We start from the raw sequence: 27,733 nt of genomic DNA on the forward strand, positions 1-27,733 counted from the left end.
GAGCCCATTGAATATTTATTTTTTTTGTCCTAAGGGATTGAATAATGACAAAAAAAAAAAAAAAAATATTTTTTTTACAAAAAGTTGTCACTAAATGATATATTGCTCACACATGCCATGGTTATATGTGGAATTGCACCCCAAAATATATTCCGCTACTTCTCCCGAGTATGGGGATACCACATGTGTGGGACTTTTTGGGAGTCTAGTCGCGCACGGCACCCCGAAAACCAATCACCACCTTCAGGATTTCTAAGGGTGCAAATTTTTGATTTAACTCCTCACTACCTATCACAGTTTCGAAGGCCATAAAATGCCAAAATAGCACAAAACCCCCCCCAAATGACCCCATTTTGGAAAGTAGACACCCCAAGCTATTTACTGAGAGGCATGTTGAGTCCATGGAATATTTTATATTTTGCCAAAAGTTGCGGGAATATTACAAACTTTTTTTTTTTTTTTGCACAAAGTTGTCACTAAATGATATATTGCTCACACATGCTATGGGCAGAAGTCAAATTACACCCCAAAATAAATTCTGCTGCTTCTCCCGAGTACGGGGATACCACATGTGGGGGACTTTTTGGGAGCCTAGCCACGTACGGGACCCCGAAAACCAAGCACTGCCTTCCGGATTTGAATATAAAATGCTATAAAAAACAAACTAACCAGAGTCACCCGTAACACTTATACGGTGATCAGTGGTGAAAGGGTTAACTAGGGGCAATCAGGGGGTTCAAATTTTTATTAGGTAGTATATGGGGGTCCCTGGCGCTATATAAAAACCTGACGGGGAACCTAAATAACTAACTGGCTAACCAGCGTCACCAGTGACACTTATACTGTGATCGCTGGTGAAAGGGGGTGAAAGGGTTAACTAGCAGCAATCAGGGGGTTAAAACCATTATTGGGTAGTATATCGGGGTACCTAGCGCTATAAAAACCTGGCGGTGAACCTAAAAAAATAACTAGCTACCTAGCGACACTGATGCAGCGCTCAGAAAAATTATCGCTTAGTGACACTGGCAAAAGGGGGCGAAAGGGTTAACTAGCGGAAATCAGGGGGTTAAAACCATTATTGGGTAGTATATCGGGGTACCTAGCGCTATAAAAACCTGGCGGTGAACCTAAAAAAATAACTAGCTACCTAGCGACTGTAGCGACACTAATGCAGCGATCAGAAAAACGATCGCTTAGTGACACTGGCAAAAGGGGGTGAAAGGGTTAACTAGCGGCAATCAGGGGGTTAAAACCATTATTGGGTAGTATATCGGGGTACCTAGCGATATAAAAACCTGGCGGTGAACCTAAAAAAATAACTAGCTACCTAGCGACACATGCAGCGATCAGAAAAATGATCGCTTAGTGACACTGGCAAAAGGGGGTGAAAGGGTTAACTCTAGGGGCAATCAGGGGGTTAAATCTTTATTGGGGGGTGATAGGGGGCTACCCTGGACCTAACACTAACTGTCCTGACAGTTTTTACTGTCACAACTGACACTGAATGCATTGATCAGTAAAGAAATGATCAATGCAATCAGTGACACTGTGACTGGGGGGGGGGGGAGTTTGTGTGCCTGTGTGTACCTACATGTCAGTGTAGTGTTGGTGCACACTTACTTTTAGTCTTCTCCTCGTAGTCCGGTCAAAAAGACCGCCCCGAGGAGAATGACATCACTTCCTCCTTCCTGTGTAAACAATACACAGGGGAGGAAGCTTCTCATTGGCCAGGAGCGATCCAGAGGGGGTGGCCGAAAACCAACGGCCATCCCCTCATCACGGAGCGCTCCTGGACCGAATCGGACCGCCGTAAACAGCGGGAGGGGGTCCGATCGGACCCCCCACCCGCTGGAAGGCAATCACGTAGATGTACGTGATTGTGCCTGCCTGTGCCATTGTGCTGACGTACAATGGCAATACGGCGGTCCTGAAGTGGTTAACCACCTGCTGACCACATCATAGCAATATTACTTCCACAGGGTGGTGGTTGTGCATATTTAATAAAAAAAAAAAAAAAAAAAAAAAATCGGAGCTCTGCCTATGTAAGCAAGGCAGACTTCCATTTTGACAGGGCGTAGGGATGGAATAAAATCCATCTCTTCCCTAGTAAAGAGAATACTGGCTAGGAACACAATTAATCCTTCAATCGCCCTAGAAGTTTAACCCCTTCACAGCAAGTGTCATTGGTACAGGGAGAAAGCATATCTTTAGAACTGATCACTGTATTAGCGTTACTGGTTACCACTAAGTGTCAAAAGTGTCAGTGTCCACCGCAATATCGCAGTCCCGCTATAAGTTGCCGATTGCCGTATATATATATATATATGATATAGATATAGATATAGAGAGAGAGAATTAAAAATTCCAGTAAATATCCCATAGTTTGCAGACGCTTTAAACGCTCAATTAAACAAACCAATCAATATATATGCTTACTGGGATATTTTTTTTACCAAAAACATGTAGCAGAATACATGTTGACCTAAATTTATGAAGAAATTTGATTCTAAAAAAATTTATTGGATTTAGCAGAAAGTACAAAAATAGTTTTTTTTTTTTTTTTAATTGTCGGTCTTTTTTGTTTATAGCGCAAAAAACCCCCCACAAAATAAAGTAGAGCTGATCAAATACCACGAACAGAAAGCTCTATTTGTGGGATGAGTGACTGTCTTTATTCCACTTGATTCATAACACGCTTTGTAATTTATAGGCTTATAGCTTAGTCCTGGAATGCAGCCACATGGTGTATATTTATCTTGCTTAGTGGAGTTTCACCCAAAAATGGAACTTACGCTTTGAGTGCTGGTGACTCCCTGACATGCCACATGTACCCAGTTTCACTTCCTTCACTGGCGCCGGAAGAAAGTTCACCTCTCCCCCCTCCCTGCAATCTTCTAGGACACGTCACAGGTCCCAGAAGATTTCCCGGCCCATTCACAGCACATCTCGCGCAGTGCGCACCTGGCTCTAAAGCCGCAGTCAGGCACCTACAGTTAGAATGCCGGCACCGCGGAGAGGAGGGGGAGAGGAGCGAGGCTTCATGTGCCTGTATTGCTGGACTGTGGGACAGGCGAGTGTCCGATTATTAAAAGTCAGCAGCTACACTTTTTGTAGCTGCTGACTTTTAAATGGGTGGAACTCCACTTTAATGTAAGACACTAGAGGCTGGTCTCAGTATGTCAACCAACAATACTTACCCAGTTTGCATATAAGATGGACAGTCCCATTGTTGCTGCAGTGAGAGGGATCCAGATTTATCAAAAATCTGGAGTGTAGTTTGGCAACCTCACCCTGAAGAACGTTTGGAATGGACTGCTTCTCGTCATCTTCAAACTTTCGCTTTCGAGGAGCAATCATCTGAGCTCTAAAGACAATAAAGCAAAACTGACGGTAAGTACATATGTGCAGTAATAGGTCAATGCAATCAGAATGTGTCCATTTTAATGTTAATCTGCTGCCAAATTTTAACACACATTGGTTAGAGCCCAATATACAATGTATTGTTTCTAGGTGAAGAACAATGAACTGAATAGAATAAACATTTATAACCGTGCATCAAGAACTCTTAGCCAAGTAACCACTACTAAAGCAGAACTCCATTCAAATAGTACAAAACATACTTTTTGTTCATTTATTTAAAATTGTTAAAAGCATTTTATATTGCCCACCTGAAATTTGCCTGTAAAAACTTTCCATAATGCCCTGTGACTTATAAATCAGGCTGAAGGAAAGGTAGTGCACTCTGAGCTAGTCTGACTTCATTGCACTGTAAAGTGCGGGTTTCCTAACCCAGGGTATCTTTGCTGCATGCTGTCCCTAGTGTCACATGAATATTGAACTGTGCTCAGATAAGGACAACAGTTGCATATTAATGTGGCTCAAGTCATAACGTTATTAGAAAAGGTAGTACACCAAAACTGTGCCAAGGAGATATTCTAAAGCTCCATTCACACCTGAGCAGATCGATTTACTAGCGTTTTTCAGGCATTTATGCACCTTTTTAAAGCATTTATGCAGCTTTTCACAAGCGTTTTACAGCTTAAAGTGTTTTTGTAAACATATGCAATTCGGTTCGGTCAAAAAATGATGTAGACACACAAATCCCTGTGCTGTCAGGAGAGACATGTCGTTTGTTCCTACTATGTAGGAACAGCGATATGTCTCCTCTCCTACTGAGTCCTATCTCCTCACAGTTAGAACACACATTTAACCCCTTGATCGCCCCTAGTGTTAACCCTGTCCCTACCAGTATCATTTACACAGTAATCAGAGCATTTTTATAGCACTGATCGCTGTATAAATGTCAATGGTCCCAAAAATGTGTCAAACATGTCCGATTTGTCAGATCGCAATACCGCTAAAAATCGCAAATCAACGCCATTACTAGAAAAATAAAAAATAAAAGAGCCATAAATCTTTCCCATAGTTTGTAGACGATATAACGTTTGCGCAAACCAATATACGCTTTTTAGCGATTTTTGTACCAAAAATATGTAAAATATATATTGGCCTAAACTGATGAAGAAATTCGTTTTTTTTAAAACTTTTTTTGGGGATATTATAGCAAAAAGTAAAACCTTTTTTTTTTTTCAAAAGTGTCACTTTTTTGTGTATAGCACAAAAAATAAACACTGCAGAGGTGATCAAATAGCACCAAAAGAAAGCTCTATTTGTGGGTAAAAAAAAATACACAAATTTCGTTTGGGTACAGCATTTTAATTACTATTTAAAGTGACAGTGCCAAATTGTAAAAAGTGCTCTGGTCAGGAAAGGGGTAAAACCTTCTGGGGCTGAAGTGGTTAACAACCGATGAGTCATCAGCTGGCTTCCCCACTGACAGCTAAAATGTAAACAAAAGAATGCCAGCAATAGAAAATTCAGGAAAAAAAAAAAGGGGCCTGGTATGGATTTTTAGGGGAACCCCCACGCCAAAATGAACAAAACCCATACTGGACTCCCCCAAAATCCATACCAGACCCTTACCCGAGCATACAGCCTGGCAGGCAAGGAAGGGGGGTGAGGACATGAGAGCGCCCCCCCCCCCCTTTCTGGACCATACCAGGCCACATGACCAACATAGGGGTGGGGGCAATGTAGAGTACCCTGTGTCCAGTACTGTATTCCAAGATGTGGAATTTAGAGAGAAGTCAAAATTCCTATTTGTGCAGTGCATGGCACAAGCAGAGTATTCCACAGACCCTGGGAAATCCCTAAATAATGATTCTAGGCGGCTGGCAAAAACTAGCCAAATAGAACTGTGCCAAGGGGCCAAACGCCCCCAACGATAAACAGACCAAACTTCAAAGCTGCATCTTCAGAATATTGGACCATCCACCTTGTAGAACTTTGAGCAATATTGGACTTGGAAGCAGGATGTCCCTTGCAAGGTCTTGAGGATAGGACAAATAGGAAGCTCATCTTCCTCATAAAATAAGTTGTTGCTTTGATGGCTCAACTATGTCCAGGAAAGAAGAGCAGCTTTCTCTGGGTGCTTTGAAGCAGATCACAAGAATGGAAGGACTAGGTCTTCATTGAGGTGTAAAACTGATACCACCTTAGGAAGGAAGGATGGTCTTGGATGTAGGACTATCTGGTCATTATGAGGAATGGCTCATTACAAGAGAAAGCTGCCAACTCAGACAGGTCTAGCAGAGATGATGGCAACCAAAAAGCCCACTAAGCAGGGGAGATCTAAAGGGATATTCCCGATGGAATTAAAGGGTGGTTTCTGAAGGGCAGAAAGAATCAAGTTGAGGTCCAAAGCAAGCACAGGGCACTGTAAGGCAGGCCTGATCTGAGATGCACCTTGAATAAAGCTCAAGTTCTGGTCAAGTCCTGATTGCAGGAGGGCCAGAATGCTAGGCACACCAAGCAAAGAAGGATCTCCAAGTAGGATAACAGATCTTTCTGGAAGTGGCTCATAGATTCCTCCGTCTCTTAAGACCTGGGCTTCAACAACCATACCATTGAAGTTAGTGACTGAGAAGATAGAATAGAGGTCCCTGAGACAGTAGGTCTGGCCTGTTGGGGAGAAGCCAGGAGTCATCTTCTAGTAGTTTGAGTATGTCGGTGTACATAGGTTTTGGGCCAGTTAGGTGCAATGAGAAACACAGACTTAATTTCTTGCTCTGTTTTGTGAAGCAGATTAGGTAGAATGTGCACTTCAAGGAAGGCATAAATATAAAATGAAACCAAGGGATTATCAATGTATCGGACGCCAGCCCTACAGCGTCCTTGGTTCTGGCCACAACAGAGGAAGTTTGTCGAATCTGGAGGCCAAGATATCTAACATCTGGACTCTCTACCACCCCCCCCCCCCCAAATCTCTGGCATACAAGATTGAAGAGGTCAGGGTGAAGGGTCCATTCTTCTCAATCTCAAAGTAGTGGTGGCTAAGGTGATCTGCATTCTAGCTGTCCATTTTCGGGATGTGGACCGCAGAAATCATTGGACAAAGTCTCCATCCATGAGATTATCTGGCATGCTTCCATCAGGCCACAGCCATATAGGCAACAGCCATGGCACTGTGATTGCACCCAGATTAGGGGTCTTTACAGAGCCATCCTTATTGCTCTGAGCACCAGGCTGTTGATGGAAAGCTTGCGTTTCAGTGATGACCATGTTCCCTGGACTGTGTGGGGCTGGAACATGCCTAACCCAGCCCAGTATCTTATCACTTAACAATGGGAGAAGTCTTTCCTTCCCTTATCATTGAAAAAGCTGGGCGGGAGATCCACCAATCGAAGGAATTCCTTGCTTGGCTGAATAGGAGCATGGGTAGGTCAAGAGAAGAAGCATGCTTTTTGCAGGTCAACAAAAATGTTTTCGTGTTGGAGTGGTTTCAACAGGAATGGACAAAGAACAACCTCGAAGGAAGCTACCAAGAAAAACAGAAATGCAACAGAGAACTTCACATAAGAGTGTCTGATCTGATGTCTTGAGAGCATGCAACTTGTTTTCTGGAAGAAAGACTTTAGCTTGGGCTGTGTTTAGAATTAGGCCCAAGTATTTCTGGCGAAGAGAACGTTGGAGAGCGCGTTTTTTTTAAAACACAATCCAAGTTTCCTGATAGTTTTGTATAAACACACAATATTCAGGACACACAATAGTGTGAAGCAAGTAATGGAGATATTATAGTCAATCTGCACCACAGGATAACTTAATTTTTATGTGTAGGGTACAGCAGCTATCAATGTCATGTGTACTACACACCAAGAAAATAAAGTTATTAAAAGACAGCTGTCTTTGATTAACGCAATGGAGATCTTATGTTTCGTACTTGCTATAAGGGCTACAGAAGCAATAAAGAGTGTGACCCCATCTTACCTGTCCACGTTGCTATAAAGGGCCCAAGCTTTTCCTGTCATGGTGGGTATACTCCCAAGGGGTCTTCAGGGTCTGGGTTCTATAGAAATAGACTATGGCCGTGGAACTGTATAGCACTCTGCATCTAATTGCACACATTTGCACCAAATGCCAATGCGAGTACTCAAGCCAGATCCAGTGGCCAAAGCAACATTAAATGCCATCCACACAATGTGGGGTCTGGGTACAGCTTCCAATCTCCTAAACTACAAAATTAAAGGGTAAAACAAAGGCTTCTGGCTAATTGAATTTAACTAGCTGATGCCTGCCCACAGTACATTTACTGCGGGTGGGCGTCACAGGTAGGCTGGATCACGTACATCATCCAGCCAAGGGCAAACAGTGTGCCGATCTCACGACCGCTGTATCCACCGACTCCTGGCTATGCGATCACATGATCACATTGTAAACAAAGCATTCATAACAGCTATGATTCCTATAGAGTGATGCTGCAATTGGCCCACAACCCCCACATGGTACTTGGGCCAATCACAGCACCCTGCGCCATGTGATTAGCTGTAGCCAATCACAGATCACTAGTAATCACACAGCTGTTATGAATGTAACCCATTCATGACAGTTCAAAACATTGCTGTTACAGTGATGATCAGCATCAGTGAGCGGCTGCTGCAGAAGAGTGGAGAGAGCCAACAATGCTGGGGTAAATTTAAGCCTGCAGGCGATCTCACAGCTCTGGCAATTCAGCTCCCTTGTCCATCATCTCTTTTACAAACAATATACTGCATAGGTAGGAGGCGGAGGGAAGCAGTGTTTTTAAGCAGATGTATTTTTAGCCTAAAGTTTACCTTAAAAGTTCTGTTCACATAGATATACTTAAGCATACACCTGTGCGAGGGTCCTGTTTTGCCTGCATGGGATGCACAAGTGTTCCATGCATCCAGACAGTATTTCTGCACTGCAGACAGTCCCATTTATGTCAACTGACACAGCTACTGCCCCAATTTTACGTCTGTGTGAGCGTAGATCCCTGAACGCAAACAGGAGTTATGGGATCAGCATGTGGGTATGTCAAATTGGGAATGACGTGCATGAATGGGACTGCCTGGACACAAATGCTTTGAACTCTGGTGCATGCCATGCAGGCAAAACACGGGCCTCACACAGGTGAATGTCCGTGTGAACAAGGCATATATACTCATACAATTTTTAGTCTAGGACATAAGAAAATTTACAAAATCATTCCTTTCAATTACCATCAGATTAGAGCTGTACCATTCTGGGCAAAATGAGAATCCTGATTTTTTTGCTTAGAAAAAAAAAAAAAGATCACGATTCTCACAACTTAAAATCTTTCACATTATACAAAAAAAATGGGCTAACTTTATTGGTTAGTGTTTTTTTATTTTAATTGCATTTGAAAGACTACTGCACAAATACAGTGTGACATAAAATAATTGCAACAACCACCATTTTATTCTCTAGGGTGTGTGTGTGTGTGTGTGTGTGTGTGTGTGTGTGTGTGTGTGTGTGTGTGTGTTCTCAGTAATTTTCAAGCAAGAAAAGATTTTAACTTGAAACCAACAAATGTCAGAAAAAGGTTTAGTGTTTAAGTGGCTAAACTTTTCTCACTTACAGTCTATTCCATTGACAAATTGTTACAATGTTTATACTCAAGTTCAACTGATAAAGAATTTCGATTCTTGGCAGACTGCCCAGTTTTTCTCTTCCTTTCTCTTGAAGGTTGTGGCTTCAGAAGAGCAGAGAGAATTCTTTGCATAGAAGGAATTGTGAAACACTTTAGTCAAGATTGCGATAACGATTCTTGACGATTAATTGTGCAGCTCTACATCAGATGACAAAAGACTTCTGGATCTAACAAAATTAAAAACGTGCTTACGTGATAGGCTGCCCATGTATAGCAGTCATAGCTGGCGCAAATGTGCGATACAGGGAGTGGTTAAATACAGGTGATCGGATATTCGCCAGGACTGCATCCAACAGGGGTTGATACAGATATTGCTGCTTTGTGGAAGGGACAGTTGGTGGGGGAGGAGTTGGCTAGTGAGGCAAAGAAATAAAACAAACATACAAAAATGTAACTTTATGTAATTTCTAAAAGCTAATACAAAGTACACACAAAAGTCTATAGACCAAATGAATTCAAAAGGATAACTTTGCAGGAATATAGCAGTCAACCACACTTTTACATACACTCAGTAATGATTTCATTGTTAATAAATGAAGTACACTGACCAGACATGTTCATGAGAAGACAAATGCTTATTTTTTTCTGCAGTATTTAGTCCGGTCCAGTGATGGCATAGGTCCTTTCTCCTAGATAGAGTGGCACTCGTGATGACAAGTGAGCACTGGACTGTCCAGGAGTACTGCGAGTCTAAGCCAGCATGAGGACACGCATCTAGCAGGCATGTTGATGGTCAGGGCTCAAAGGAATTAGGCTGGAGGATGCTAGCCTTCACCAACTCCATGAGAAGAGCTGTGGCTGAAACAGTGAATATACAGGGGGACAGCACTGGACAGGTGGAGAGTACTGCAGTTTCATATTCTTAAATTTGTTTTAGAAAAAGTGCTGGGCTACTGGATAAAAGGTGGAGTTGGGATTTAAGTTTGAACACAAAGAGAAGCTATATTTCTGCTAAAAGTTATTTTTTGGAATGAGACTACACATACTTGGGAAATAATTGGATATCTGTGGGCACTCTGCAACCAGTGCGAAAACCCTTGGGACAACCAATTTAGGGGAAGAAATAGTAAACCAAAGCAATTTTTTTTGTACTTATTGTAAAAATCCTTTTTTTTTTGTATCCATTGAGGGACACTGGAATTCAGATGCAAAATTAGTTATGGAAGGAAGCGTTTGTGGATACCGGAAGTCACGTCTGAGAAACTAAAGGAATACTTAGCTGCATATCTGGCGTTTTTAACTGATTGTTTGTGAGTACCTCTCCATTTTTTGAGTTTGATTAATAAAAAGTGTATACATACTTCACTATTTGGAGCCCTCCTGTTTCCCTTTCTGTGAGATCCTGCCAGTCTGACACCCTGATGTGGGGATAAGACCTCCCATTTGGAATTAAGGGTACACCGTTTTTACCATCTGAGACCCTGGTCTCTACATGCTGTTCACCTTACAGCAGTAAGGTAAGGGGCCACCCTAACTGGGGGACACTGAAGAGACACCAGAGTGTGCACAGTTTGCGTTGTATTGCACTTGTTACTACGAGAAGCACCTTGTGGATTTTTTGTCACTTTTAATCTATTCCGCAGTTTGAGAGACTTATTTACTTTTGCACTGAGTGATTCACTATTATTAAAGCGGTTCTTCACCCTAAAGGGGAAGTTCCGCTAATCTTATCCCTCCCCCCCTCCGGTGCCACAATCGGCACCTTTCAGGGGGGAGGGGGGTGCAGTTACCTGGATAATCCAGGTAACTGCACCCACTTCCGGCCAGACCGCCGCAGACCCCCGCAGACGCTCCGCCCCCCCCCGTTGTGTTCTGGGAAACACACAGTTCCCAGAGACACAGCGGGGGACCATAAGAGACGCGCAGCGCGACTCGCGCATGCGCAGTAGGGAACCGGGCAGTGAAGCCGTCATGATTCACTTCCCGATTCCCTGACAGAGGATGGCGGCGGTGGCAGCAGCGAGACGAGCGATCGCTCGTCATCTGCCGCCGACATCGCTGGAACCTGGGACAGGTAAGTGTGATTTTATTAAAAGTCAGCAGCTGCAATATTAGTAGCTGCTGGCTTTTAATATTTTTTTTTTAGGTGCAGCTCCTCTTTAAGTTCTGTTCTAATATTTTATACACACTCTGCGAGATATTTTATCTACTCGTATTTATTACTATCACTGTGTGGTTCTATGCGATTTTGCTTTGGCTGATGCGATTTTATATTTTATATTTTCTATATACACCCTGTGAGATATTTTATCTGTATTTATCACCATCACCGTGTGATTTTATGCGATTTTGTTTTGGTTGATGCGATTTTATATTTTTTGCACACATTATATATATATATATATATATATATATATATATATATATATATATATATATATATATATATATATATATATATATATATATATATATATATATGTATATATTTTGTATTGGAACGTTTGCTTGCACTAGTCACCTTAATCACTGATCACGATTGGTCACGGTAATTAGAATCTATTCACAGATAGTTTATGTACATCTATTTATTGGTTAGCACTTTATGGATTAATTTATTTAGTTTATTGGTTTAAGGGAGCGCAGCACCATCTATTTGATTTTGCGTTAAAATTAGTTATACTGCTGCTTACAGCAGGAGAGGACCCATGCCTCAGTTTTGTGGTAAAAAAGGTAAGAAGAGTGTGCTCCTCAATGGCCTTCAAGAAAAAGATTTTACGGCAGGTACAAAAATCCCAATGTTTTTCTAGTTCAATGTGGGAAAAAGAATTCAGACATGGTTGGGATGTCAAACTATAGGCTGAGCAGCACAGCAACAACCGCTAAAAGGCCCCACAAAGAGGACTGGGGAGCCCAGCTGCCGCTTGAATGGCCAAAGCTCAAATCTAAAACCGATGGAGATGGAACCCCCTACTAGATAGGTGAACCTACAGATCCTATGTGTTATAGATGCAAACAAAATAGGGGTAACCTTATCCATCTTCTCCGGAGGTGCCCTAAGCTCCAATGCTATTTGACGGCTGTCCTGGATACCTTTAATAGGGTGTTCCAATCTACATTACTCTATGTATTTCCTACTAGACTTATTGGATCTCTTACCTGAAGAGTCCACAAGGGTGGCATTTAACCAAGCTCTCTTCCAAGCCTGTAAACTACCTCTTCTGCTCTTGAAGTCACCCAAACCTCCTTCACACCAAATGTTTGCGACACACACATTTTTGAAAGATATGTGTACCAGCATAGGGGGTGCTTGGAAAAATTTGAGAGGGTATGATACCCCTTGACTTTACAGGTGTGAACTAGTTCAGATGCGGCTGCTGCAATGTCCTCAGACCATCGTAACCCCTGTTAGCCTTAGCAAGCAATCGGTTTTATGCCAAGTTTAGTTATTCAACAGTTGTGGTATTTACTACATGTGCTGCTCCTGTATCTGGTTTTCCTTTGCTCCTGGTTGACGATATGTAATTGTTGAGGTGAAATACTGTCACCAGATTGTACTTGGTTGCTTACCGTTCAATAAAGAACCTGTTTGATAAAAAAAATAAAAATAAAATAGATGAACCTGCCAACACGTGAAAGTGCAGGGCTCAAAGGATCAACCTGAAGCTCAAGACTAGGATAGAAGAGATCATACTCAGAGACGGGAAATGACCCCATATGTAAGGGAATACCGAACATGAATCAGCACGAAGCAGGGAAACCACATTCCACCAAAACAGGTGGAATAGCAACAAATTCCTCAATATGGAAGAAAAGAGCCACAACGTGATGTGGTCAACTGAAAAAAAAAAAAAAAAAAAAAAAAAAAACAACACACAATAGGTAGGCAGGAATGCAAGTTAATCCTCAGACTAGCGAGATAGGAACATCTAGAAGGAACTTAAAAAAAAAAAAAACGAAACAAAAATATTCTCTAACACCCAAAGGTGTCGCTGGGATTAGCAGAAGAATTCTGATAAGCCTGCCTAACCCTGAGCACAAGCCATAGGTATCAAAAGTGCCTAATCGTCTCCAGGCCCAGAAAAGCATCAACAATTGAAGGACAGGCATTTTAGCAGAACTTCTAAGAATGTTTGTTGTACACCCGCCTAAGGGCAGAACAAGGGAAGTCACCTGGAATACCTTCCTATAGTGCAGTAATGGCGAACCTTGGCACCCCAGATGTTTTGGAACTATATTTCCCATGATGCACCACTACACTGCAGAGTGCATCAGCATCATGGGAAATGTAGTTCCAAAACATCTGGAGGGCCAAGGTTTGCCTTCACTGCGCTAGTGGCTGCAGATACTCAGAGCTCTGATGAAGAAGGTATATATTTCGAAATGCCTCAGCCAGTCAAAATGCTGGTGAGGTCCGCGTTTTGTGGCGGCTGCCGAGTTTGGGACTATTGGGCTATAGACAAGTAGCTCGATAAAAGGTTTTAATTCACGTTTCTACGTATATTTCATGCCGTTTTTATATTAAATAAATGCTGTGGGATGATCCACTATGCTGGTGTGCCGTCTTTGTTTTTTGTTGAGGGAATCTGCCTGTCAGAATCCTAGGTAAGCAGACCTTCTACCTGTCCGGAAGTGTTCCTGTTAAGTTGAGTCACTAATGGATCCAGTGGGAACAGACCACCATTTAACAAATTCCTTCTCAACAGAGAAAGATTATAGCACTTTCTCACAAGGGACCAAGGACCCTTCAGGGTGCTTGCAGTAAGCATAGGGAAATAATTTGACTAGAGAATATAATACGAATGACATTGCAGATGTAGGCACTCTAAAAGGCCCAAAGCTTGAGATGGCAGGCTGATTCACCAACAGCAGAGTGTCACAGGGACCAGTGGGCCAGCCTGATCTAAAGGTTCAGGGGAATTAAAGATAGAAAAGTTTTACTGGATGTACAACAACAAAAACTGAGGGAAGTTGCCCTCACCTAATGAAGCTGAGGAAGACTCCAATGATGTAGCCACAATAACAGGAACCAGACTGCAGGTGCTGGTTTTCTCAGTAGGTGTCGGAGGAATGGGTTCAGGGTCACCCGTAGCAATGCAACAAGTTGCCAAATGTAAGGCGAGGCCTAGATAAATACCCAGGCAGCTGTTGCCGATTAGGATCGGATGGCCTTAGGTGACCAGATCAGAGGAGATTGTTGAAGTTACACATGATGCTTTGCAAACAGGAGCAGTCAGATGGAGTTCACTCTAATCTAAAATGCAGACTGCAGAGCATGTGCCAATGCTTCACCCAGCAGATGACATTGATGTCAGGGGGGGATCCAGATTCTAGTCTCGGGAGGGGCACTGCCAGAAAATAAGGTTTTTCGGGGGCAATGGCTGGTATTGGCACTTCAATCATCATGGCACCATGCCCCGTTTGATGTACTCCAGTTGAGCAGCAATTTTTTTTCAGGTCTGGTCAGGTCTATCCCTAAGCCTGGTCATTCATAGTTCTTTTTTGCCTGCCTGAGTAGGAGGGTTAGCCACTGGGTTATGTATATTTATCTGACCTCAGTCAATCCCTGGGAGGGGGGTGCGCAGAAAGTGGCAGGGGGTAAGGGAAGGGCTCTTTTTCTCCTGGGGTCTCTGGCTTGGGAGGTAGCTTGTGTTACTGAAGCACTATTTCTGTCAGTTCTCAGCATGTGCTTGGCTGAGGGCCTGTATAGAACAAAAAAAAATGCTGAAGGACATTACCTTAGTAAGCTGGGCTGGAGAAGGACCTCCTTTCACTTTAGAGTGTTGCAGGGAAGCTGGCTGGACATTGTGGGCAGGACCCTTGCCTAGAGCTCCATGTCTGCCTGTGCTCCGACGGTTATATGCTAGAGATTGCTACAAGGACTGTGCCTGCTTTTACAGAGTCTCAGAGAGATTAGGCTGTTTCCTCTACCTCCAGCAATATTTAATGCCTTCTGCTGAAGGATTTTTGCTTGAGAATCTGCCCTCCTGTACCTGTTGGTGTTTTTTTGGCGCATCCTACTCCCTCATCCCTCTCTCCTGTTCAAGCACTGCGATAAAACTTCAAAAAGAGAACCCCTGGTCCCAAAACTTTTGACCAGTTTAAAGAAAAATCTATCTGCAAACAAGACAAGACAAGTCCTACGGGCTCAGTTCGCTACCACTTATCTACCAACTGTGTCCCTCCCTCTGATCGACATGATCAGGGGTGATAAATCCCAACGACTAATCTCAAAGTTCTACAACATGTTACTCCTCCCGCCTGCCGCCATTTTACCCTATCGGATCAACCTGGATTGGGAGACTGATGTCCGGGATATGGATGACGATGATTGTTAAGAAGTGCTCGACACCTGTAGGTACTGTTCCCTAAATGACAACTCTATATACCTTACAAAGTTGACTTCACATGTACCCTCAACATCTACCAAAATTTTGGCCTGATTATAATCCATGTGCCCGATAAGTCTTGCCACATTTTTCCCCCATCTATTGTGAGCCTGTTCTACTATCCAGGGGTACTGGGGACAGGTGGTGAGATTTCTCCATGACACCATGGGCACCCCGCTTACCGTTCACCCTAAAACATGCCTGCTAGGGCTTTATCCTATCCTGCCAAGTTTAATAAATATGTCTACACTAAATAGCTGCATGCAGTTCACTCCACCCACATTCACCTCCGAATCCGAGAAGTTATTACTTTTACTCTAGATAAAAATGTAATTTATATACATCGCATCTAAATACAACAAAATTTGGGACTGCTTGTTGCAAGACCCCTGACACGTGAGTGACCCTAGCCAACGTCACCTCAAACTTCCTGGTGACGCCCATGCTGATTATAATACAATGTCCGCACCATACCACATTGGAACCTTCCTTTGCCTAAGAGCTTGACCTGTCTCATTACAGCAGTACTTAAGAAAGACTTCCAAGCTGAGGCATTCTGTATAGAGGAAGGATTATACAGGGGCTGGCTTACAGTTCTTCTGTTTACCAGTGTTCAATTCTCCTGTAAGTTTCAGAATAACCTGACTGCATCTGAATTCTTGTGTCCCTCAATGAACAAGAAAACTGATTTTTCCAGCTAAAAAACATTTCACAAAGCCTGGCGCCACAAGCAAAAAAAGGTAAATTCAGACTGAATTTGAGAAGCTTCAGAGATCATTCACAGTTCATTAGCAGTTGCCTTTAACTTACACATGTCCTGCTCCTGACCTACAGTTGAGCCTCCTGAGCTGCATCGCCCTGCTTCAAGCTGCTTTTGCATTCCATTGACTGGCATAAACAAATGCTGATCAACATACACCCTTACCTTCATTACTGGGCAATGTCTCCCTCCAATATCAGATAAATATATTGGGGGCACATACACTGTAAATATTGTATATAATTTTATAACTTTTCTTACCACAGCCATGTCATTCTTCAGCTTCTCCAGCGCAATCTCACATTTCTGCAGGGTCTTCAGGGGGCATCTAGGCACACAAGACAACACAAAGTAAAGCAGGAACACAACTACCCAGAGGAGAAAATACTATAGGACACACATTGTTACCTCTTTGATGGGTCTGTTAAGATGTCCAAGAGACTCTTCATTTTACTGAGATCTTTCTTTCGATCTGAAAATAAAGTTAATAATGAAGATAGAATAGCAAGGATAAAATGATAAATTCAATGTAATAATTTCTAGTAAAATGTTTTGCTTTTTTATTTTACCGAGACAGATATTAAAATTGTAGAAGTATAGTAAAACGGCGTTACTCCCTGTGGTTGACACATTTTGTGGTGTATGGCATTTTGTTTTGTAATAAAATGGCAGCAATAAAATGGTTAGGCAGGGACTTGTTCAATATTAGTTTTTCTTTAGCTATAGGTTATACTGCCACTTTTGCTTTAATCTGAGCAAGAATATGAAGAACAGCCAAGAGTAAAGTTTAGGCAAAAAGAAAATGAAAATGTTCAAGAGCTGTGTAATAAAAGATCTCGCTCATTTATGAAACCACTTTAAATGTCCTTAGAAAAGCCCAAAACATACTCATGGAACTTCCTTGTTTTTGTTTTCCCACCAGCAGCTGCACTGGATTGTCTATAAGTTGCTTCCTCCAAGTCGTTTATAGCCAGACTAAATGTCCCCTTTTGACTGCTTCTCTAATGCAAATCAGCCTAGCTATGCATCTTTGCTATGATGGTGGTGGTGCCTTGAATCAAGTGCAGAGTGAGCCAACTGTCCAACCCATTAAGTAGTCTGGACAGTTCCTTAAAAAAAAAAGGTTTGTGCACCACCATAATTAGTTGCTTGCTGAAACAAGAAGCCAAAGAATCAGGAATCTGACTTTATCATATGACCTAAACCATAAAATGGCAATTTAACCACTAAGCTAAATTTTAAATAATTTATTCCTACATATTTTGGATTACTACTACTAAATTATTTATTACTGCCTGAAGCCTAGACATTGTGCTATTTTAAAGGAGCAGTTCATGTTTTGTAACATGTCACACTCATATACACGGTGTAACATGTTACAGATGCCCCAGCCCCCACTCGCCTCCACAATTTGAAAAAAAGAATATATCCGCAGTGCTCTGTGAATGGGAAAACTATAAGTATCAACAGCCTTTGTGGCTGTCAGTTTGTATTTCTCAATGAACTACCAGGGCGCAGTTGAGTGCTCTAGGTAGCTTTTTGAGTCTTCCTGTCAGTGTAATTTTGAAATAAAATTTGGTTTCAGTTTTAGTCAGAGTCTTGACTAAAACGCTGTTTTAGTCCTATTTTAGTCATCTGAATTGTTTTAGTTTAAGTGGACTAAAATCTCCAGTACATTTTAGTCTACTAAAATCTAATGTGTTTATGTCAATTTGAATGCATCATTTAAGCATTTGTTTAGAATTGCCAAACATCATATACTCCTGGAGTAAAAATGGAACAACATTATTTCTGGTACTAAAGTTTGAACATGCACTACAAACATAGATTTAGCTGCTGTGATATATTACATCTTTATAAATAAAACCCAGTTTCATAAACAAATATATTGCTTTTTGACAAGCAGAAGTACAACTTGAAAATATAAAAAATAAATAAAAAATGGAACCTCTATTGGCTGTAATGCCATTGCACATTTTACCTGAATATATTATAAACATTAAATATTAGGAAAAGGCTTTTTCTTATTTATTTTTCTTTTAACAGCTTAGTAGATGCCCCCTACATATTCTTATGTGTTAGTGCAATGTTCATTTTTACATCAAAGTTCAATTTAGTTTTAGTCATAGTCTTTTGACTAAAATGTCATGTTAGTTATCTCAATTGTTTTAGTCCAGAGTGAAACTGCCTGCTTGTAGGAGGTAGAAGCAGACAGATTACACAGACTGTCTGCAAGAACCCTGCGCTTTGCACTCGCGATCTGCTGATCAAGGGTGCAATGGTTTGCAGGCTCATATTTAAAAAAAACAAAACAAAAAAAACCAAAAAAAAAAAAAACGCACATTTCTTTTAAACCTACAAAAAGGAGATGTGTATTTATAATTTTTTTGCTTTTCTCCAAAAAGATGAACTTAACCTTTAAGGGAGCCTGAAGTTCAGCTTTGTTCCCCAGTATTGTAGGGTGTGATTTCCGAATGTGGGCATGTTTGTTTCTTGAAATGGCATTGTTAGAAAAACAGAACTCACCTTCGTTTTTATCAATCTTGTTGATCATTCGCCTCAATGGTTCTATATACTTGGAAAGTTGTTTCAGCTTCTCCAGGTATTGCTGCTCCTCTGACTGGTTGTTGCTTGCAGGGCTCATCACAGAGTTTGGATTGCCTTTATAACAAACATACAAAAAGAATAAGGCTTGAAGGCTTCCCAAGACACTTACGGTACCTGCTAACAGAGGTGTTAAAGGTATCAGACCCGGAACATAAGATCTGGGTTAGGTATGCATCAGGGCATGGATTTCAAGCAACACAAGATATCATGCTTTTTTTCACCTGGGGTATTCAGGGGACCTGGAGAGGGTACGCTGAAATTCTGAGGAGTGCGAGCAGATGCTGGGCTCTGGGAAGGCTGTGGGGAAGGGCTTGGCATGAAACTTGGGGACGGTGCTGTACCAGAGCTACAAAAAGAAGAGATAAGCACTTTATCATTTTAGAATAGCCACACAAAGATCACAGAGAATTCCTACACAATATAACTAAACCCTTACAATTAAATCTTCCTATCTGCTGCCTTTTATTATGTTAAATTTACCACTGAGTGCATTTTATCTGTGATAACCCCTGAAAAAAATATCTGCTGATTCAACCAGGAAACCTTTGAGCTAATAAGTCAATAGAGGCACAGAAAATTATCAGCCTTATATTTCCTATACGTCTAGTAAAACCCATAACAGTAAAATGTAATACCACTTCTTATGTGTTTGAATGTAATGTAACCCTTGTTGACATGATATTTTATGCTCACAGCATATACACCCTAAAGCAGGGGTAGGCAACCTTCAAGAGGTGGAGATCTACCTGAACAACACAGGAGAAGTTAAAAAGATCACCGGGCACAGTTTCGCCTCCTCAGACCTGATTTAAACCTCTAATTGCTGTATTACCGCGTCGCAAGCGCATGCATTGCATAGCAATCATGGTTTTAAAGCAGGTGGTGAGGAGGCAACATAGCGCCTCCTCGCCACGTGTCAACACACAATCAGATCGCTTTTCAGAGGAGCAGCAGTGCCTGCTGCACTTGTGAATGAGCCCTTAGTTGCATTCGGCAGCAGCACTCTTGGGGCTCATTCACACCTAAAGTTGGGGGTGCTAAAACAGAAGTACATAGTAGAAGTCTATGGCTAAGAGCAGCAAACCTGCAAGTACGTTGCACCGCACCCCCAGTGTGTGTAAATTGCAGTGCATCAGTGTGAAAGTAGCCCTATACCAATATTCACACAGACCTGAAGAACTCCTTTTCTGCTGCTGGCACCACTAGCCGGGATAAGAGGTGGAGTGCAGTGGGTATCACTCTGCCTGGGACAGGAGCACTACAGGGGATGAAACGGCCAATGTGGCTCTTGCTTCCTACTACAGCTCCAACTTTATAAGTAATTCCTCTACATTGCACTCTGTTTGATGCTACGGAATGGTGGATCAGCAAGCCCAGACTGAGATCTACCAGTCGCTGACCCCCATCCTAAAGCTAACCAGTGAAACATTTAACAATTTTAAAAAAGGTAAACGTAGCTAAAAGCAGTCACCACAAGGTTCTGACTATTACTTATAATAACCAAAAAAAAACGTCTGCTCTTAACCTAGTTTCATGTTGTTCTTATGGGTTCTACACCCATTAATTTAACACCAAGCACTCACCTGGAGTGTAGACCCACCTTGTCTAGAGCAACCTTGCTAGCTACTGAGGCACCCTCACAGAACAGGGGTTTGGTAAGTGAATGTTGACTTGTACTGGGGTGGTGTGTATCCAGAAAGTCACAAGCAAAAAACATAACAAGAGGGTGCTTTGCTGATTTGAAATCGTAATAGTAGGCACTATTTGATGCCTGTTCTTGGGCAGAGCTTTTACTTTCAGGAGGTTAAAATGGTTTACAGGCTCATTTTAACAAGGAAAGGTAGTGGAGATTCTTTGGTATAGCATTATTCCTGCAGGTGTGCATACAATTGAATTTATGATTACTTGGCCATTTTTCAGAGAATACGACTGATAACACAAAAACGTTTCTTTCACCCATGGCTAGTGTTTGGCTGAAGCCATTATCAATCAACTGTGTTTACTCTTTTTAAAATGATAATGAAGACAGAAACTACCCAAATGACCCAGATCAAAAGTTTACATACCCTGGTCATTTTGGCCTTATAACATGCACACACGTTGACACAAAGGGGTTTGAATGGCTATTAAAAAGGTAACCATCCTCACCTGATCTGTTTACTTGTAATTAGTGTGCGTGTATAAAAGGTCAAGGAGTTTCTGGACTCCTGACAGACCCTTGCATCTTTCATCCAGTGTTGCACTGACGTTTCTGGATTCTGAGTCATGGGAAAGGAAAAGAATTGTCAAAGGATCTGCGGGAAAAGGTAATTGAACTGTATAAAACAGGAAAGGGATATAAAAAGATATCCAAAGGAATTGAGAATGCCAATCAGCAGTGTTCAAACTAATCAAGAAGTGGAAAATGAGGGGTTCTGTTGAAACCAAACCACGGTCAGCTAGACCCACTAAAATTCAGGGGTTGGGAGACCTAAAGCTGTGTAAGGGGCCCCACAATTTCTGATGGCTGCCCTGATGAAAGGTACACCATTCCTACTATGAAACACGGAGGTGGATCGCTGATGTTTTGGGGATGTGTGAGCTACAAAGACAAAGGAAATTTGGACAAAAATGATGGCAAAATGAATGCAGTATGTTATCAAACAATACTGGAGGAACATTTGCATTCATCAGCCAGGAAGTTGCGCATGGGACGTACTTGGACATTCCAACATGACAATGATCCAAAACACAAGGCCAAGTCGACCTGTCATTGGCTACAGCAGAATAAAGTGAAGGTTCTGGAGTGGCCATCTCTGTCTCCTGACCACAATATCATGGAGCCACTCTGGGGAGAGCTTAAAATGTGCAGTTCATGCAAGACAGCCCAGGAATTTCCAGGAACTGGAGGCTTTCTGCCAATAGGAATTGGCAGATTTACCATCTGAGAAGATAAAGAGCCTCATCCACAAATACCACAAAAGACTTCAAGCCGTCATTGGATGTTACACGTATTAAAAATTATGTAAACTTTTGATTAGGCTCATTTGTGTAGTTTCTGTTTTCATTATGATTTAAAAAGAGTAAACACAGTTGATTGATAATAAATGGATTCAGCCAAACACTAACCATGAGTGAAAGAAAAGTTTGTGCCATCATTCATATTCTCTGAAAATTGGCCAAGAAATCATAAATACTGCCAGGGTATGTAAACTTATGAGCACAACTGTATATTCACAATAGGTGCAAAAGAAAAAAAAAAATGTGAATAAAAGGCATGGCTGTACAAGGCTAGGTTCACACCTATGCAGGTTGTAATTGAGGCAATTTGCTTTTTTCGCACATTTTGGCACCTTTTTGGGAGGTGTCTTGTCATGCGGGAGAAACATCACCAATGTAAGCACTGTGTTTCTGACACTTTTATCTGCATTTCCTTTGAAGCCTATAGAACAAAAACACGCAACATGCAGGCAAAAAAGTCCTTAACCCTTTTCAAAAAAATGTGCCAGTGGTAGTAAACTTGGGCATGTTTAAAAAAACAAAAAAACCCCTGCAAGGTGAAGGTATAATGTGCTAGCATGCATTGCATACTAGCACATTATTAAATACTTACCTTAGACCGAAGCCCTCCAGCTGTCACCACTGACAGGCGCTTCCATCTTCACACGGTCTTACTTCCAGGTTCACATGATCCGGCCGCCTGACTGGTTGAGCCGTGAAATGTCTTTCCCAGAACATAAGTGTTGGAGTCAGGGGTACGGCACACAGCTCTGAAGGAACAGCACGGATAGGCTGTTCATTCAGAAGGCATGCACTGGTGATGTCATTGGCTGCATGCTGCTTGAATATCTCCTAAACACAGCAAGTTTAGGAGATATTCACTGTACTGACAGGTAAAGCCTCATTATTGGCTTACCTGTAGAATACAAGTCCAAAAAAGAAGTTTACTACCACGTAAAAAAAACGCACCAATGTGAATATGACCCATAGGAAATCATGTTAAATAGACAGTAGTGCGTTTCAGTAAAACTGAAACGTGCTGCAAAAATTGCATAGGTGTGTACCCAGCCTACATGCATTCAAGCATTAATATTTACTACATTTACAGACGAGGAGCGTGCATTCAGATATACAACCTTCCTGATTCTGTGATTTTTTTTTTTTTTTTTTTTAAACCATAATCAGGGATAGGAATACAGAGCTACTCCAGTAGTTGTGTTGGTTTTATGCAAAAAGAAGACAGAAGTGCACTGACAGCTCTCAGGGCATAAAGGAGATACCACAAGGTACCTAAACGGGGCATGCAACACAAAAAAATGTCACATTTCTGCAAAGTTGGGACTCTAGAACTACTACTGAATTTCTCCTTCCCCCTAATTTTGACGTACAGGGGACAGAACGAGCAATTTATTAAGACATGGTCAAAATGGAATAAATGTATATCCTCGCGTGCGGGTAGGGCACTTCTGGATGGGGATGCCCTGAGTGATGCCCCGAATGGTGGAGGACACCCCTTGGGTATAGATTATTGACAGAATGTACAGATTATCATGGAGAATTAGGTGCCCGGTATAGGCTGTTTGATACAGGGGGACAGTCCTGCCTACATGGATCTCATGGATCTTTTCCCTTGAGTTACCCTTTTCTTTTCCCAACCCCCCCCCCCCCCCCCCTTTTTTTTTTTTTTTTTTTCCATTCTCCTACTCTTCTCTGCGTTTAATTTTCCTGCTGTTTTTTGTTTTCCTTTTAACAGTCTCCCTACTATGAGAAGGCTCTTCCTTTGTGAGCTATGGAAGGAATTGTCTAGATGGGTTAGAGATGCTAGATGTTCTATAGTGGCATGATGTATGGCCATTTGCTATAATATCGATTTACTTTGTATGCCGATTGGTTCATTGTTTTATTTACTTGTTTTGTTCCTTATTTTTCTGTCCTATGAATAAAATATAAATTTGCAAAAAAAGAATTTCTCCTTCCCGTGTCTCAACGCATACACTTTCCATATGGTTACCAAGGTGTTGGCACTACATTTAGGTGTCTGTTATGGCCATGCCTTACTTCTGATGCATGCATAGGTGTTTCAGGTTTAAATAAATGTCAGCGAAACTGATAAACTTTAGAGTCCAAAAGTAGGCTTCAGATACAACTGAAAACAAATAAGAACCCCCACAGTGCTTGCTTTACATTTGAAAAAATTTTGCGTGGCATTATACCTACACATTAAAGAGAACATGCGTTTTAAACCTAGTTAACAAAATACTTCATAAACTGGGCAAACAAGGAACAAAAGGTTCTCACCTGACATTAGAGTTGGGTTGAGACATTGACTGTGAGGGCTGTGGGGATGGCTGAGGAGGTGGAGGCATGGATTGAGGAGTCTGCACCTGCTGCACAGGCGATGGTGATGACATTAAAGAGATATTGCCCTGATTTACCTGTAATAAATGTTGCATTTGTGAAAGAGGGAAAACTGAAGAAGTGTTGCAGTTTAACCGGATTATAAAAAAGTGTAGTGTCCACTAAAAACAATGCCAAAACACAACACCAAGTGCCTGGTGTAGGTGCTGCAGAGAGGTTAGATTCAGAACCATCTTCATAAAGCCTGAGTAAGAGAAACATGGATGTTAGCAGTGATGAGACTGTAACCAGTGCCTTAACACCTTATTAAAGTGGTTGTAAATCACTGGACTTTTTTTTTCTTCCTTTCTACCTATACGGCAAAAGGCATAATGTGCTAGTATGCATTGCATATTAGGTGAAACTTACCTGAAAAGGAAGCTCTTCCAGCGATATGATGTCACTGCTGGAAGCAGCTTTCATCTTCACCTGTCTTGCTTCCAGGTTTGCGGACACCGGCTTTGTGACTGGCCGGAGCCGCGATTACGTCACTTCTGTGCGAGAGCCGCAGGTCACGGAACAGGGCTCTGAAGGAACAGCACAGGTGGCTGTTCCTTCAGAGTACATGCGCCAGTGATGTCACTGGCTGCATATACAGTAAGTATGTCCTAAAGGTGCATGTTCAGGAGATATTTACACTACCTATAGGTAAGCCTTATTAAAGGCTTACCTATAGGTAAAAAAATTCAAAGATGGAAGTTTACTTGCTCTTTAAGAAGAAATGACACATTAACTTGTACTGTATTCACAATAAGATGCTTGACAGTTTCCTTAAGTAAAAATGACAAAGCAAAGCCAAAAGCTAAAGCCATTTGGCTTACTATACCTTTACCAAGGGGAAACAATGGTTTATTAAGCACCAATCAAATGTTCATTTAACTTGAGCCCACATACTGTATTTGCCAACATCTTGTTTCCCACTTAGTCAGATATAGATAGCATGCCATTAAAGAGTTCTGTACTGTCCATCTCCCAGTTCATACACATTTTAAGTATCCAAGTTCAAAAACAAGAATATATTGCAACTTACTGTTCCTTAGATATGGTGGCTGCAGTCATTTTCATTTTTCAGGCCATGTACATTTTTAGTAAAGACAGAAAATACCTATCGATCTTGCCACAAATTTAATTTTTATTTCACTTCCTGTAAACTAGGAAAAAACAAACTTGGTTTTTAAAAGTCCAGTTTTTCAACTACTAATCCCATCAACCTGCATGAAATGGACATTAACAAAAAGGCTGAAGTACATGAAATCTAGCCTGGATGACAACCATGCCTGCCTCTATAGATACAGTGGAGTGAGCATAGCCACCCTAGTACAGGAAGTGTGTAATGTGCAGGATTAACAAGTGAAAAATAAATAAAATAAAGCCTCCAAAAAATAAAATAATAATGAATGCAGCCATGACATCAAGGGACTGGTAAGCTGAAGTACTTAACATTTTTGTGGGGCATAGATGTGATTTCAGCACAACATCATACGTTGCCAGTGGACATCTCCATACTGACCTGGTCTGATGACAATTTTTCAAAATAGTCCAAGTAAACATTTATTCACCCATCGCTTTCTAAGGCGATCACTGCACATGCTAAATGAAATGGTCAGACTTATTTTTTTTGGTGAAGATCAAAGATTGCACAAATGTAATATTCTAAGCAGCAAATGGGGGTGGGGTTAAAAAAAAAAAATCATTGCAAAAACCAGGAGAAATGCCACTTCATCGACCATTTCTACAGCATAAACGCTAAACGCTGCAACAGGAAGCATACGATTTGAATTCATCATATGGAAAAGCTATGCCCGATATTGTGTTTTACTGTTTAGTCAACTGTTAATTTGCAACATGAACTCTATGCTAATCAAAGCAATCTAAATAGTAAGAAAAGAGAAAAAGCCAACCACACTATAGTTCTAGAGGAACATGCATAAATAACAAACATCACAATCCAACAGAAGCAGAACAATCTAAATCTACATGAGACATGGTTAAAAATCCCACATAGAAAACTTCATATCAGAATAAGCAGATCAAGGCTGCCAACCCAAGAGAACAGATTCCTAAGGGCTTGTCATAGCTCTAGCACCCACAAGTCAGTCAATACCTGTGGGATCTGCTGTCCTCCCATAGGGATGGAGCTTGGAGGCGTGTCAGATTCATTGGTGGGCGTGAACCGCGACCTTATTGTCATCCCACCTCGAGTCATAGATGCGGTGATCATCTTTGGAGGACAGAGGGACAACAGACAAAAGTAAAACAAGAAATGCAGTGCAAGTGGTGAAAGGGAAAGGTATGCATGCAAAAAAATAAAATAAAAAATGTCAAAAAAAGGGCAGGGAACCCAGGAACACCCTACAAACTAAAGAAAGCATTCTACAGCACCCCAAGCATAGAACACTTCTAATAAGAGCTTGCAGATCACAGCAGAGTCAAAAGCAGAGACCCAGAGCATCCTCATATGTCTGCATTTTCTACTACTTGATGGGAGTTTTTCTGTCAAACTATTTGACAAGCTTCAAAGTTACCTCAAAACATTAAACATGAATTTCTTTATCACACATCACAGGACACAGAGCAGCTCTATTAATCCTTACTCACTGGATTATGCACCACCTGCAGGTAACTGGACACTGATGAAAAGTCCTCTTCTACATAACCACTACCATATGGAAAGAACCTCTATTTTTTTTTATCAGTGTCTGTGCAAAGATGTACAGCAGTGACCATCACCTTCAACCTTAAAGAGGAAGTAAACCCTGATGAGTTTACTTCCTCTTTGATTCCCTGCAAAGGTAAAGCATAATGGACTACTATGCCTTGCATAGTAGTCCATTATGTGTCACTTACCTGACACAGAAGCCAGCGACGTCACCGCTGTCCCCTGTAGTCCGGAGCATCCATCTTCTTGGTGGGTCTCGCTGCTCCGCCACTGTCATTCGGCGAAGCCGCGATGACGTCACTCCCACGCATGCGCACGGGAGCCACCACTCGCGGCATATCGCCATTGACAGTGGCGCGCTCAGTGCACCTGCACGCCGCTGTCTACGGTGCATGCGCCGTAGACAGTGGTGTCTGTCTTTCGACAAATATCTCCTAAACCGTGTAGGTTTAGGAGATATTTCTTGGACTTACAGGTAAGCCTTAATCTAGGCTTACCTGTAGGCCAAAGTTGGTTGTAAGGGTTTACAACCACTTAAACAGATGAGGAGGGGGAAGGAGAAGCCCCTTTATCTGGGGACTCTGCACTCAAAGAGCCCTAGGGTCAGAGTTCAACTCAGACCCAGACAGCCTCTGAGTTTTCTCGCTGAAATGGCCCACTCTGGTCTGAAGTTGCCTTTTCCTGGGTCGTCGGCTCTGATGGTATTACCAAAGGGGTAATGACGGCCATCACAAAAAAAGAAAAGGAACATTTCCCCAAAGTGGGGTTTTTAGGCAGCAAAAGTAAAATAATTGACGCGATGTTAAATGAAAAAAATTATTTATAGTATCAAAAGCATGACAAGATAGTTAAAACATGAGCTCCAGTAGGAAATTAAAACTAAACCGAAAGAGCAATCCATTTGTTATCAGGAGCACAATGTTTCTCTTACTATATGCATTCTGGAGAGGTTTGGCTGGGTCGTCAATCTC

At 41.7% G+C, this 27,733-nt stretch overlaps 1 protein-coding gene across 6 annotated transcripts in view; it reads right to left on the reverse strand.

Annotated features, from left to right (window-relative positions):
- The window catches only part of MED15 (mediator complex subunit 15), an 87,960-nt gene that overhangs the window by 16,154 nt on the left and 44,073 nt on the right, over positions 1-27,733 (reverse strand). For 4 of the 6 annotated variants that reach the window (XM_077461560.1, XM_077461561.1, XM_077461559.1 and 1 more), the window contains 8 exons: positions 26,208-26,324; positions 24,005-24,141; positions 18,949-19,073; positions 18,647-18,781; positions 16,529-16,592; positions 16,382-16,448; positions 9,224-9,384; positions 3,198-3,364 (listed from right to left, as the gene is read on the reverse strand). In XM_077461560.1, coding sequence (XP_077317686.1) covers positions 3,198-3,364; positions 9,224-9,384; positions 16,382-16,448; positions 16,529-16,592; positions 18,647-18,781; positions 18,949-19,073; positions 24,005-24,141; positions 26,208-26,324 — 973 coding nt within the window. The remainder of the gene's footprint in view (positions 1-3,197; positions 3,365-9,223; positions 9,385-16,381; positions 16,449-16,528; positions 16,593-18,646; positions 18,782-18,948; positions 19,074-24,004; positions 24,142-26,207; positions 26,325-27,733) is intronic. The other 2 variants (XM_077461563.1, XM_077461562.1) reach the window with 1 other exon arrangement.

The sequence above is a fragment of the Lithobates pipiens genome, unplaced genomic scaffold (assembly GCF_037356315.1).
Source record: "Lithobates pipiens isolate NorthernLeopardFrog02 unplaced genomic scaffold, aLitPip1_a1.2 Scaffold_3, whole genome shotgun sequence".
NCBI lineage: Eukaryota > Metazoa > Chordata > Amphibia > Anura > Ranidae > Lithobates > Lithobates pipiens.